The 14,635-nt window shown below is 42.7% G+C and overlaps 1 protein-coding gene across 1 annotated transcript in view; it reads left to right on the top strand.

Annotated features, from left to right (window-relative positions):
* Window positions 1-1,346: 1,346 nt before the first annotated feature.
* Window positions 1,347-14,635, top strand: part of plcl5 (phospholipase C like 5) — a 109,122-nt gene continuing 95,833 nt past the window's right edge. The window contains exon 1 of the mRNA XM_015948648.3: window positions 1,347-1,832. Within this exon, the coding sequence (XP_015804134.1) occupies window positions 1,530-1,832 (303 nt within the window). The 5' untranslated portion in view covers window positions 1,347-1,529. The remainder of the gene's footprint in view (window positions 1,833-14,635) is intronic.

The raw sequence follows: 14,635 nt of genomic DNA, 5'->3' as shown, positions 1-14,635 counted from the left end.
GCTTTTAGTTAGCGATAAACAGGGTTTCTTGGTTTAGTCGTAAAGCTTCACTTTTTATTCTTTTATATTATTTTTTATCTGGCATTTTATTGCAACTGATATCTTTAGGGTTTTTACTGTTTCTTTTTTAAGTTTGCTCAGGAGTTTGGTCCACTAATGTGTTAAATGTGCTGTTAAAACTTGGTGGATTACTAGAAATGTACAATCAGCTGCTGAAAGTTGAAAAAGAAGAGACCAGTGTTGGCTCTATTTATAATCCTAAAAAGGTTACTGAAATGTTCAGAAAACAAACACAAGTCTTCTCCCACATGTAAAAATTTTAAGTCATGAAATCTGTCATTTTTGTGCTGGTTTTCTTTATTCTAAGTCCTATCTGGCTCTGAGGTCTGTAGTTCAGCTGTTAAATTTTTTTTTATTCTCTCCCCCCCCCCCCCCCCCCCAATTTACTTAATGAGCTTTTTTTTTTACCACCAAACCATGACATTGCACTTTATGATACATTTTTGATGCAAATAATAATAATAATAATAATAATAATAATAATAATAAGAAGAAGACGAAGAATAAACTGAACACACAAACACACATTTATCCCATTATTATTATTATTATTATTATTATTATTATTATTATTATTATTATCATCGTCATTATTAATATTATTATTATTATTAGTAGTAGTATTAGAAATTGGTAACAGAAATAGAAAATTGGGATCAAAGTAAAATACTCGTTTGTATGAAATCCACCCAGTGTTAGTCATGATACACACTTAAAAACGCGTTTTTAAATAAACAATTTTGCCAACGTTGGGAATTTACGAGCGCCCTCTTGTGGAAAACACGCAGAGTTTGCGTCAAAGCGTCAGACTTTATTACAAAAAGAACTTTATGTTTTGCAAATGCTTCAGATAGAGTGATCAATTATTGAAACAGCTGCATTATTCGATTGGGTTGCGTGCGCATGCCAGTACCAAAGCGTAAATGCGCGCGCAGCAGCTGGCTTTTTTTTATTTTTTTTATTGTGGCATTCTTGCACGCGCCTCCATGAGCACGCGTCCGTCCGGCGTGCGCTTGTTGCGATTGCGCTTTCGCAGTCTTGAATTTGTCCCGTGGATGCTCCTGAGAAGGGGAAGCTCTCTGATTTCTGCAAGCGCTGCAAAAGTGTTGGAGGGCGCGAGACGACGCACGCGGCGGAGCCGACGGGAGCGGACTTGCTGAGAGAATCCTATTTTGGAGGAGAGTGGGACGAAAGTGCGAGCTGACGAACGACAGAAACAAGGACGACAGCGGGAATCCTGCAGCAGAAATCTGTTTTCCAGTGTTTTGGAGCGCATGCCCCCCGGAGGAGCTTGTTGTCTGAACTGTTGAGTCCGACCAGACCGGCTCCAGACGCCGCTGAGCGCACCAGCCGCTCCGGACATCAGCTGATCGAAGCGTGATTTAAGATCATAATAACGGTAATAAATACATATAATGGGCTGTTTTTCTTCTGACGGGGACAGCACATTGCTCTAACTCTGGCGGATCATGTCGGGGGTTCACGCTTCAGAGACCGTCTCGGGACATTTCTTGGACCCTGCCATCAGCGCACCAACAGCCCAGGGCGCGACCAACCTAACGGGGATCACCGGAGATGGGGCCGCGGTGCCTCCCACCGCTACCCGGACCTACTTGGAGGTGTCGAGCGCTGCTCAGTGCTTCGGGGCTGAGGAGGTGTTCACCAACGGACGGTACCGGGAGCACGGCAGTCCACGGATCGGGAGCGGCAGTCGTGATAATTCCGCGGAGAGGATTCAGGGATCTGGAAACGCACCTTGCGGCATCATGAAGGTTGGTGATTGAAAGGCTTCCCTCTTCTCTTGTTGTCAGTGGTTTTCAAGGTGAGACAAGGGTAATCTAATAAACGAGCAACGTTTCACCTTTCTACATGAACGTCAGGGTCCCCGGAGGACAAAGGGACATCAAATCCGAGTTCAGCAACTCTCTCAGGAAGTTTAGCTCAGCGTTACACAGAGGAAAGCCCAAATACTGACGAACATCTCAATTAGTGACAAATAACTGTCCACACTTTAGTCATAGGGGATCCTGCTCTGTGAATTTGAAGGATCTACTGTAGTGATAAAGAAGAGCACCAGAGGATGTTGCATCTTAGCCAATAAAGCTGAGTCTGCAGGGGGTTAGCTCAAGCATAACCATGAAGTAAGCTCAATAAAGGAGCTGTTTGGTTACAATAATGGATTTTAAAAAGATTCATAAAAAGATGCTGAACATTCTTTCCCGTCTTGGAACTTTTGTGAGTCTGGAACAGGCCGTTCTGTTTTTAGCTCTGTCTGTAATGATGCTGTGATGATCATATTTTCAATGACAGCTCGGCCCTAATTAGTGCTTTCATCATTACTGGAGGTTAATTAACTGGTCTTCCACAAACCAGCACAGGCTACACAGAGGTTCCTTTTCCCAACATGTCCCAACTTGCGTTATGTCCCAACTCAGCATCAGATACACCATTAGAGGGTCAAACCAGTGAAGCAAAAATAAAAAAGCCTGACCCTTTTGGAAAATAAACCATCTTGAGGTCAGAAACCTGTAGCTCCTTGTCTAATGTTTTATTCTGCTTTCCAGATTGAAAACAAATCTTCAGCCATTCAATCTGAAGTCAGTATGTGAGCATCCAGAATGATGCTGGCTTCACTTACAGATTTGAAGTATGGAATCTGTGCAAAGATTATGAAATATTAACATTTTACCTGTTGTAGGTGTTAGAATGGCCTCAGTTTGGATGCACCCTGATCTAACTGAGCAAACCAGTCACCAGATTAGTGGCGATATCTCTTAAACTGTTCTAATCTCCTTTGTGTGAGCACATTTTTATTACAACTAGCTGCAAAAGGCGTGCAGCTAGTTTCAGATGCAAATACCTACATAATGACATGCATAAATAACTTTAAAATGTAAATTCACCCCGCTGTAAAACTGTATTAACAACAAATGTATGAACTGGTTTAAATCTGTGGGATTAGAGTTGTCCAAAGACCAAGTGGTCAGACTCGTCAGTAGATCATCTCCTGGATCTGAACAAGAGGGTTCAGTCTAAAACACAAAAAAATGTTAGCCAGCTGGACGGTGGGTCAGCTGTAGGAGACATTATTATTATTATTATTATTATTATTATTATTATTATTATTATTATCCTGCCTCGTTTAAGGATACCTATAGTGTGTGTTACATTTATTTGATGAGGGTTAGCCCTAGCTATGGCGCACAGAGTACATTTTACAGAATGAATGTGTTTACTGATGTTTAGAAAGTTTAGAGTTCTTTCCAGGAGCAGCGAGTGGTTTATTGGGATTATTAAACACAAACAGTGGATCAAAACTTTGTCATTTTCATTCAGATTTTCCAAGATCTCATTATGTGGTGTGTTGGCACCAATCAGTCTTAATGAAAAAAGCTTTGATACCAATGAAAATGTGTTTAAATGCTTAATGTGCGCTCCTCTTCATCCCACGTGTTTATTTATGTTGGAGCACTCACAGAGATTCACTCATTTTTAGTTTCAATGTGTTGCACGCTGTTTGAGCAGCACACCCACTCACGCTCATGCCCCAAGGTTGTGTGTGTGTGTGTTAGCGGAGGTTTTAAAGGTGAAGGGGCTACACTTCCATGGGAATAGCAACAAAAACGAGCAATTACAGCAGAGCATTACCTCCTTAAATCGACCCTCGACATGCAAATCTGGCAAGAAACAAGCTTACGTCTCTGTCTCCTAAGACGACGTCCTGCTTTGTCCTCATGTAATTTTCTCAGCGGGGGGACAGTTTCACGGTGGAGAGACTTGGAAGTGACAGGGGGTTGGGGGTGTGTGATGCAGACTTGTTATGTAATGGTGGGAAGTGTGGCTGTAAGGTCGACAGGTTGGAGGAAACTAAAGCCCAGCTGCTAAAGCAGCCATCAGGACTTTCAACACATTCTGTTTTATTCATTGTTTTTCTGCCTTCCACCTGTTCTAAGGGGTAAAAGGCCAATAAAGACCAACTATTTATATCGGGTGGGCTTCTGGTAGAGTGTCCACCCAAATCAGGGTTCAAATCATACCAGACTAAAAATGGGACCCGATGCTCTCTGCTGGACACTCAGCTTTAAGGGGTTGGATTGGGGGGGTGAAACCACCAAATAGTTCCTGAGCACAGCCACAGCTGCAGCTCACCGCTCCTCATGGGGATGGGTCAAAGGCAGGGATGTATTTCATGACGATGATGACCAATGGGACTTAACTTGAACTGTTTTCGGTGAGATGGAAGGCATTGCTTCATCCTTTCATCCCGCAGGACGGAGCCATCTGGGTGAACGCCACATACACTCACAAAATGAGTGTGATGTTTGCTAGGAGCCGGTCGGGATGTACTTCTAATCCTGCATCAGACATTCACACTTTTCTCTTTGAACTTTGCTGCATCTTTGTTTACAGGTCAGTTGTAATCGGGAACCTGTAAAAAGAGACAGCTCTGACACCATTTCCTTAAATATTTTTGTTTTTCTGTGTCAAGTTTCTGCAAGTAGTCATTTTTATATCTGGACTAAAACAAGAAGTTCTTGTTAAAAAGATCTTTTTGTGCAGCTACAGCTGTATGTACTATAAATCCTCTAATACAGGCCCGGGCCTGTATTTGACTCAAGCTCATCAAGCTCCAGGCCTTTATTGGAAGGAGGACCAGAATTAGAGGCAAGCCTCTATTTCTATTTGAGCAAAATGAACTAATGGTTCGCTGGAGTTTTTGACAATTAAAATTGCGCCCACATTTTCAAAGTTAAACACATTTCTTTAAACAACGGTAGTTTCTGCTTCAGCCCTCTCCCCCCTCCCCCTGCGCAGCGGCCGCAAACTCACTGATGCGCCTGCAGCCTCTCAGAGTTCCTGCTGCTCTAAACATTAAAATAATTATTTCATTTTCTGTTCCTCACTTCTGATTACCTTCAATGGTGTCTGTTTGTTGCGACCACCAGGTACAAAAACTAACTTTGACTATTTTTCTGTCCTGCCTGTTTATTATCTTCCTGCATCTCCTCTCAATCCTAAAGAAAAACGGCTACCTTGGTTCATATATATTCACCTTATGAGTTACCTTTGAACTGCAGTTCTAAAAGATCTACCGACCGCAAAAACAGCGGCGTGCTCCCGGCCGCATTAGTGATCGGTGCGTCACCGAGGACAAAACAGGTGATGTGTCCCGATCCACAGCAGCGAAAGGCATCAGGCACAAATAAAAGAATAAAAGACAGAAAACATAAAAGGAAATCAGCCGACATGAACGATCGCGTGTTAAATTAGTTTTTGAGGTGGCGACACCTGATTTGATAATGTTACTGTGGCCGTGCTCAGGACGCAGATGTCTGGAGCACGTCAACAATCAGAGTTTTGCATGCACAAGCTGGTTAAGGTTAGGATGGGGGTGAGGGGAATGTTAAATTGCAAGAGGGTAAACATCACAATTTGGTTAAATGTCCGTTTTACGGCGGGTGTCAGTACCGACGCTCTGGCACAGCACGTTGCCTCCCGACGCGCAGGAGCTTGTCACCTGCTGACAGCAGGCTGCTGTCTTTTCTGTGGACTGCATCTTGCCGGTCATTATCACGTGACAGCGACTAGTCGATGACAGGCATAACAAGTCACTATAGAGCGGTGAAGTCGACTAGTGACTAGTTCATACAACCCCTGCTACTGCTCCCCAGAGTGTTCTGCAGCATAATCAGCACGTTCTCTTTGAACTTGATATCAAATTTTCGCCTCCTCTTCGTCTCCGCACGGTTAAAGTTTCCCTCGCGGTCTATCACTGGCAAATCAAAAGTGAGACGGATGACACAACCGGCCCCGTACTTGCTTGTTACCACATTCCACCCAGCCACAATAAAAAAACGGCCATTATTCACCTCCGCCGACTCCGACACCGGCCAAAATATGATACCCGGCAGTTAATTAAATACAGGCTAATATTGGAGGATTTACGGTTGTTCTTTTTCTCAGATTGATGCCTCTTTTTAACGTCAATGCAAAGGAGTCCAATGAGAACACTCTGTGAAGATCTCAGCTGCAGTTTTAGATTTCCAAAGACACTTTTTCAAGATTTGTTTCAAATCCAAACCTTCTTGATGCGCCTGCTTGAACTTTAGCCTTTTGTTTGATTGGCTCTGCTGCTCTGGTAAAGTGGGACTCATCTGGTCCTCTGGAGGATGTCTCAGTACAAGCCTGAACTAATACCACTGATTACATACAGGACAATGGGATCTGAGATGGTGATGATGTTGATGATCAGAGTTGGAATAGCAGCCTGCCTTGCCTCGCTGCTCATCCCTCACAGTTTCATGCAGAATTGAATTTAAGGTAATGCATTAAGGTTAACGAGAGTTGTCTCTTTTATCAGATTTCAAAGAGCATAAGTAAGTCCTGCATCTCCTCCAGCAGCAAGCCACGCTGAACACTTTAGATATGTTTGGAAAACAGAGATCTGCACTGCATAGAATAAGAGACGGCAGAAGATGTGAAGTGGTGATTACAGACGTGTAGAGCTGCTGAATCACCACTCCCTGTCTTGGATGGTCTTTACAGAGCAGCGATCTGTCACACACGACGTCTGAAATGGACCTCTTTGTGTATTTCAATTCACCGCCTAGCAACAAAAACGAGGATAAATACATCTACAGTTGTATAAAAGGTCACTCACGCCGCAGAAACACGAAGGGGACCAAACCCCAAGTGCAGTTGCGGAACAAGAGTGATTAAGATCTCTGTGGAGTCGAGTTAAACAAAGCAGAGCTGTGATTTTACATCGCGACTTGTAATTTCAAGGATTTTCAGCGCAGAACATAACACTCTTGATGTTTTCTGTCTTCTAGCTGCCTTGGTACACTGATCAAAGAACAGAAAAGTGGAGGACTCTGAAGGGAGGGAACGTTAGGACAGATCAGAGTCCTTGAGCTTTTACTGGTGGAAACTGGAGCAAAACAATAGTCTTGAGTGTGTTTTCAACTGTCCTCCAGACAAAACCCCTTCAACAATAGTGGTTGATTTGATTGAACACTGTGGCGTGTCTGGAGTTATTTCTGATCTCTGTTATCCTTCAGTGACTTCTGTAATGACATCACGGCAGATGCAGGGTAGCCCTGTTTGTATTCATTTTGATTATAATAATAACAGAGAAAAACATCAGGGTGAAATGGACTTAACTGCACATCAGTCTGGTCAGAAGATAAATTAGTCTTGCAGGTCGGTTCTGCTGAAACGACAAGTTATCATCCGATTTGTCAGGCTGATGTGATCCAGGTTCATCCGTGCCACAAGATGATGGACAGAGTCTGAGAGAACTGCTCCTCCTGGCTTTGCTCTGTGCAGCCCTTATTAGTTTTATTTATTTGTTGCTGTCTATTTAAAAAGTCCATGTTTTATTATGTAAAAATGGTGATTCTAGGCTCTAGTGGTGGTGCTGTAGTTGTTAGTGTTGCCTTGCGGTTTGAATCCCGGCCTGTGGTCTTTCTGCATGGAGTTTGCATGTTCTCCCCGTGTGTGTGGGTTCTCCGGCGTCCTCCCACCATCTAAAAACATAACTGTCAGGTTGATTGGTCTCTCTAAATTGTCCTTAGGTGTGAGTGTGTGTGTGCATTGTTGTTTGTCTTGTGTGTCTCCGTGTTGCCCAGCAATGGACTGGCTATCTGTCCAGGGTGTACCCCGCCTGCTTGCCCATGACAGCTGGCGATAGGCACCAACTTTTGGTGGAAAATTAGGATGAGAAAATTATTTTCATTGGATTCTACATGATCACATTTGTTGTCCTGTTAACATGCGCTGCAACAGAACAAGGATGCAACAGTAAACAACTTACGTGACAAAAAGTTTGCAATACTCAAAACAGTCAATGACAGAAAAAGATGCTGATAGTTTCCCAGAAATTTTGCAGACTTTTGCAAACTGCTGCCTCAGCTCTTCTCTTCTCAGAGTGAGACTGCAGTTACATGCGACATTGAACTCTTTTCAACTACTTCCTGAGAGAATACAGCAGGATAAGGGCAAACTTTTGCAAGCAGAAGGAAGTGATGCAAAACCTGGTTGTTTGATGCTTGGAGTGGATCTGCATGAATATTAACTTGGTAAGTGAATTTATATTTGTGCAAGTCTTTTTTGTTGACTATCATTCATTCTTAAGCCAATACTTAAACCTGTGCGGCGGGAACCATCAGGATTTTAACGTTTAATTTTTAAACCAAAACACCAGAAAGCTGACTTTTTGTGATATCATTAATCCAACCCATGACTCCACATCCTGCCGTTAAAGGTCAACAGTTCTTTCGCCCCAGCCGTGCTGCTTTTTAGTGTTTTTGTTTTTTCCAATGAGACTGGAGCTTGAGCAGAATGCTGCCAATAGAAAATCCCCACATCCTGCTTGTGTTTTCAGTGTTGTGTTGCGATTGTAAGCTCCTTTTAAGGCCTTAAGGTTGAAAAGCTTTGAATTTTTCTGAAAGGTTTTCATGTAGCTATTGGCACTGTTTCTCAGGCAACAATTCAGATCAAGTAAAATTGTCACCTATAACATGAAAAAAGCAGAAAAGAGGATGGACTCGTGTTTGTCCCTCCTAAGTTGAACTTGAATTTTATGTCTGGGAGAAAAACACACAACAAAGACCCAAAAAACCAATTTGCAGGTGTAAATTGCCTTGGCACTGACTGCCCCCAAAGACTGTCATGCTTTTACCAGACAAAGAAATGCAACCTCGTTGTGAGGTGAAGCAGAGACATTTGTGCAAAGGACCACTTTATTGTTTAGATGCCAGGATAAAATCTTGATCTGAAAAAATGTAAACAATATTTCTGACAAGTTTCTCAGCGTTAAATATCAGGAAAACAGATTCACTAATACGTTTTAATGTCTGCAACAGTCAAGCACCAAAACTAGAAGAGCATAAAGCTAAAATATTAAAAACCTATAAAAGAACAAATGTTAGAGTTGGTTAGGACAGAGATTACACTTATTGATCTGTTTATTGATTAAGATTTATGTCCATGGAAGGTTGTATGTTGAATTATTGCTTCTCACACGCTCTCACACCTCCACTTTCTCACGCTGGATAGGCAATTGGTCCTAACGCCCCCAACCATGCTCTCACAGACAACAGAGAAGCACAGGATTTTCTGTCCACCTTCTTTACCAAACGAAAGTGAGTAGGACATTTGTTAAAGAGGCAAGTGTCTCTGAGTCGTTAATGAAATATAGATCACTTCTTCACAACTGGAGAATAAAGTACCTTCTAGCTAGTCTTGGGCGGTATACCGGTTCATACTAAACACCGGTATTTATTTTGGTGATGATATGAATTTTTCACATACTGCTATACCGGTGAATGGCCTAGACAACGTACAGAACATTCGTAGTAGGAAAGAGTTTCAGCGGGGACTCATTTCACTGCTACACACAAACACCACAGCGTGGTGAAACCAAGAATGGCGGCTGGCGGGAGCTATCAAGGCAACATCAAAACTTCGAACGCAGAAGAACTTATTCCAAAAAGAGGAGCCACGTCTGTTGTTTGGAGGTTTTTTGGGTTTAAAAGTTCGGACGTGAAGCAAACGACTTTTATATGCTAATGCTGTCGAGCAACGGTGGTAGCTGGCGGGGGTAATACCAGCAACTTGCTTCATCACCTCAGCCGAAAACACGTCTTGGATTACCAAGAATGTCTCAAGCTTCGATCTGCAGCCTCCACCTCCAAGGCTAAAACTGCTAGTAGCAGTCAGAGTCAGACGTCCATTAAAGACGCGTTCGCTAATGGGACTGTATATAAAAAAAATCAAGCGGTGGGTCGAGATAACCAAAGCAATAACGTTGGATGTGAAATCATAAAGATGGTTAACTGCACAGATTATATGCAAAATGTGTTCAATAAAAATGGTTTATTTTGACTGTAATGTTTTATCTTTCTAGTTGTTTTTTCTTAACTGCTTTCTTTTGACAAGGATACTTTGAGGGGGTTTCTGCATTTACCTACCTGTGACTGGACATGGAAAAACTGGTATTCTGCACATGAAGGTAAAATGGGCTATTTAAGGCCAATCTAGTGCAGTAATTATTTTCTTATAAAAATAATCAGAGTAATCACGGCCTAGTGAAAAATACCGTAAAATCGATATAATATTAAAAAATACCGTGATATGACATTTTTGCCATACCGCCCAGGCCTACTGCTCGCTACACTGAGAGACTGGGTGTTAGTGTTCACAGTCAAGGGGCGGAGGGATCTGGATTCAACACTACCTGGATGGAGATGCATGATGACGCAACCATGCTCCAGCATCTAGCTAAGTTTAACAAAGGTGAAGGGAAAACATAGCTGAGACAGGGAAATGCATCTGAGAAGCCAAAACCACTTTGGAGGTGTTTATGATGAGGAAATAGGAATATGACATGATCAAAAGCTCCAAAAAAGTGGATTTTGCATGATATGGGATTTTATACTGAAAATGAAAATATTTTGTTAGCTGAATAGTGACACATAAAAAAGGTCTTGTTCTAAATTACAGGGATAGTGTCCAGTCAGGTTTTCGTAAAGCTCATTCTACTGAAACAGCCCACTGTCTCTAATGACCTTTAGTGATGCAGGGGACTGTTCTGTTCTGGCCCTGCTGGACCTGACTGCAGCCGTTGACACTGTTGACCTCCACCTACTACTGGATAGGTTGAGGGACTCGGTAGGCCTATTAGGATCTGCTCTGGAGTGGTTCTCTATCCTTCTGAGCGTTCCTTCTCTGTGGCCGTCTCCAAGTTTTGGTCCTCCCATCACCTCCCTCCACCATGGTGTCCCACAAGGTTCTGTGATGGGGCCTCTACTCTTCTTCCTTTATCATTTCCCTCTCCAGCACATCCAGAGCTCTTTTAAAGGAATTTCCCATCATCATTCTCTCTCTCTTTTAATTTGGTTCATTCACAAATATTTTGGAAAGAGTTTAACAGTTTTGCTATTAAATTAGTGTTTCTTACAACCTAAGTGTTTTTGAATGTGGTAATGTAACTTTTGTAAGTTGTATATCCAGCCAATCATCTAGTGTGATGTAATTTACTCAAAGACACAAGAAGGAACTATCGCTTCTAATATGGAATCCCCGATAGACGCTAGACTCGCGTTCTATGTACATTTATGTTTATATGGTACAATGCTGCCCATATTTTCTACGAATGGACATCACTTTTTCATTTTCAATGACATTTTAAATGATATTTTCAGAGATTAAATGTGAAAATACACAGGGCTGTAACAGACTACAATGATTCACATCGACTATTGCTGAAAGTACTTGTATGTGATGCATTGTCCCTGAGTTGAATTATTCTCTTTATGTCTGGATCATCGACATATATACTGGACAATTTGTGTACTTATGCTCGAATACTAAGTTTTTGTGCCTAAATGGTAGGTTCCCACCACTGCCATTTTGACCGTGTCAAAGGTCCCGTCAAACCCAGATAATCCAAAAATGGGAAAAGAGGTAGAGCTGAGGGTGGGTCTGTTACGTTTGGAACAGGGTTAAAACAAATGAACCAGTGTAGCCACTAGCTAACTTGGGTAATTCAAGAAGCTAAGGAGGGCTTCTTGGACCAGGGTATCCCACCCACATGGCAGACTGGCTCCTGTGTGGGACTGTAGTCATGCTGGTTGCTTGTGGAGATCTAACGCCGGGGACACACCGGCTGCGGAAGCCGGATGAGTTGTTTCTGCCAGTTGAATCTCTTGGAACCCGCTCCAATTCTGCAGCTGTATCCTAGCAGTTTCTTCCGAAATGGGTACGTAAATAACCATGTTTTTCGGGGGGTCGTACAGCTCCTTGTGTTTCTCAACTTCCATAATTAATTTAAAGTCATCCATCTTAACTGCTTGCCTCAGACTTTCTGCCTCTCTGTCCTGTTTGCTCCGGTGAAAAGACACCCAAAACCACACACCCCTTCACGTGGTCACACACGCACACAAGTTCAATGTGTGTGTGTGTTCGTGTGGTTTTTCTGCAGTGTCTGATTACGAACACATTTGACTATTGCGGAATTTTATTTTGAAATGCTTTATTTTGTTAACTTTACTGGCCTGCCTCTTATGTCTAGGTTTGACTTCCTGCCAGAATTGACGCGATTCACTCGCGGCTCGCGAAAAAAATAGAGCCAACGCCGAAATGATCGCTGCACGGCGCGGGCTGGAGCGCCGGCGCGAGGCGATTTGCGACTCTTCGGCGGCCCATGTGGTCTATAGAATAGCTTAACAAGGGCGCCGAATGAAGGCGGTCCCATTTTCGTGGCGCTTCGTGGCGCTTCCGTGGCCGGTGTCCCCCCGGCGTAATATAGATTGGGGCTGTTAAATTACAAGCAGAGCCTCAGACCGCTGCAATCCTAACCGGGTGCCGTGACCTTTTACATCAGCTCTTGCTCCATGGTCTGAGATAAGCGGGACACTAGCTACATGCCAACCCAAATCTGAGTTTTTCCAGCCATTTTCAGCACAAAAAAAAACGCGGTAGAGCTACTCCAAAGTGAAGGCACCTTTGGCCTGCTTAGTAAGAAAATCATAACTAGGTAAGCTGACTGAGGATATCGGGCTTAATTGGTCCACTGCGGTGAAAGGCCCACGCGTCCACTGTTTTTGACGGTCCCTTCTCCAGGAGCCGGAGATCAGCGGGACATTAGCTACATACTAACCCGAAGCTAACGGAGTTTTTCTGGGTGTTTTCAGCGAGAAAATTGTGGTTGAGCGTCTCAAAAGTGAGGCAGCATCAACAAAAAGAGCTGCGGTGTTTCTGTGGTCCATCTCAAAGATCCAGCATGACTACAGCCTCGCTTCGGAGTCGGCCCGGCTGCCCCGGGAGACAGGAACAGACAGCCGCTTGCTATTCTCAGACAAGAGACGTGCTGGGCAGCCGCTCAAGGTTATTATGCAGCCCCACTAACATGTTTGACCAAGCAACTTCCCCCCATTCAACCAGCAAAATAAATTACAGAAATATAATTTTACTTACTGATAAAAAGAAGCAGAAATTGCTTGGATGGTCTGTTAGTAACCACAGCTTTCCCTTTGGCCAACTAATTTCATGATTAACATCCAAACACAAACAGACAAAACTAAAGTTCAGACAGTCGAAATGGCTGAACATCTGTTAACGTGAGGCCAACGCCCAGGCTGGGGCCTTTCTCCAGAGCTAGCTCTGGAGTCACATGGCTCTGATGCTCATTAATTATTCAAATTTTTAAGCATTAAATTCTCCGTGAACGGAAGAGTTACAAAAAAATTCACTCCTCTCAGAGTAGTCATGAATGTAAACCAGATCTATTAAACCTGAAATAGTTTTTTTGAACCAGGCTGTAAACATGTTTATTTCTGCTGTGAAATGGGCATGTTAACCGTGGGAGTCAATGAGGATTTTCTCACTTCTGCTGCCAGACCCCTAGTGGATGAGGGTGGAACTGCAACTTTTTCCACTTCCTTTTTGACTTCATATTTGCTGCTGATTTATGGCGACTTAGTCTGCATTTCTCATTTAGTTCATACTTAAAATTTATGATCACATTAGTAAATAACATATTTCTTGTCTTCTGACATGTATTGTGGTTTTGCAAAAACAATGTAAAACATAATGAAAAGATAAAAGAAGTGAATATGTTCAGATTTCATTATGTTTAAATACCATTGATGGTTCATGATTGCTTTATGAACTTTGGAGTATCTCTAATGCAAGAATGGTGCAAAAAGCATACTGCATTATGCAAATCTCAGACTGAAACAATAACAAGCCTGGAAGGTCTTTTGTATTTAAAACCCTCTAGTGACTGTGTAGTTTTACGTGCATCTCTATTTTACTCTGTTATGAAATCAACTCTTTAGCACCATCGGTTTTTTGGGGGGATTTATGGAGGAATGCTGAAGCAGCTCAGCGCTGGAGCTCACAAACAAACTGGGCTCATGTCAGTGGAAAAGCTTGTTGTCTTCTGAGCTGTGCTGTACATCTTCTTACCACTGTAACAACGATAGCTACTGGTACTCAGGCGTTGCCAGTGAGTCACAGATGGTGCCGTTTTTCTTTTTGCCTTGACACAGATGGCACAAGACAAGAGAATTTGCGGCCTTATCGCAGTAGTCAAGTGTGTATATGATTGGAGCTAGAAATAACATACAATTATTTTGTCTGGTTGAATTTTTGGTTTTGTTTCTTTTTGGATCAAAATGAGCAGAAAATGACTAGAAATAAAATGGACTCATTCACGTATTTGACATTCTGTTTTCCTGTTATCTGTGATCGTTCTATGATTTACCGTTAGCTGCCGTGACAGCACACACATTTTGAAAGAAATCAGCATGATTTTACTGTAGGGAGATTTTGAGACTGTGAGGCCCACGTCACGCAGAACACAAGATGCAACCTCATCGCCTCATATTTCTATTATTAAATGTTCATATCAGAGGGCTTCAGTCTGGTTAATCCAAAGATGTTGAACCGTCTGTGTACTTTGGTGCTGCATGTGACCTGGTGTGTCTTGCTTGAGGGTTTCATTTTGCAGGTTACAGTGCAAGCACAGACATGTGACTCAAACGTTCCACCTTGCACACAAAAACAT

This window comes from Nothobranchius furzeri, chromosome 5 (genome assembly GCF_043380555.1).
Source record: "Nothobranchius furzeri strain GRZ-AD chromosome 5, NfurGRZ-RIMD1, whole genome shotgun sequence".
NCBI lineage: Eukaryota > Metazoa > Chordata > Actinopteri > Cyprinodontiformes > Nothobranchiidae > Nothobranchius > Nothobranchius furzeri.
The sequence above is the reverse complement of the archived record's forward strand: the minus strand, read 5'-3'. Positions and strand labels throughout refer to the sequence as shown.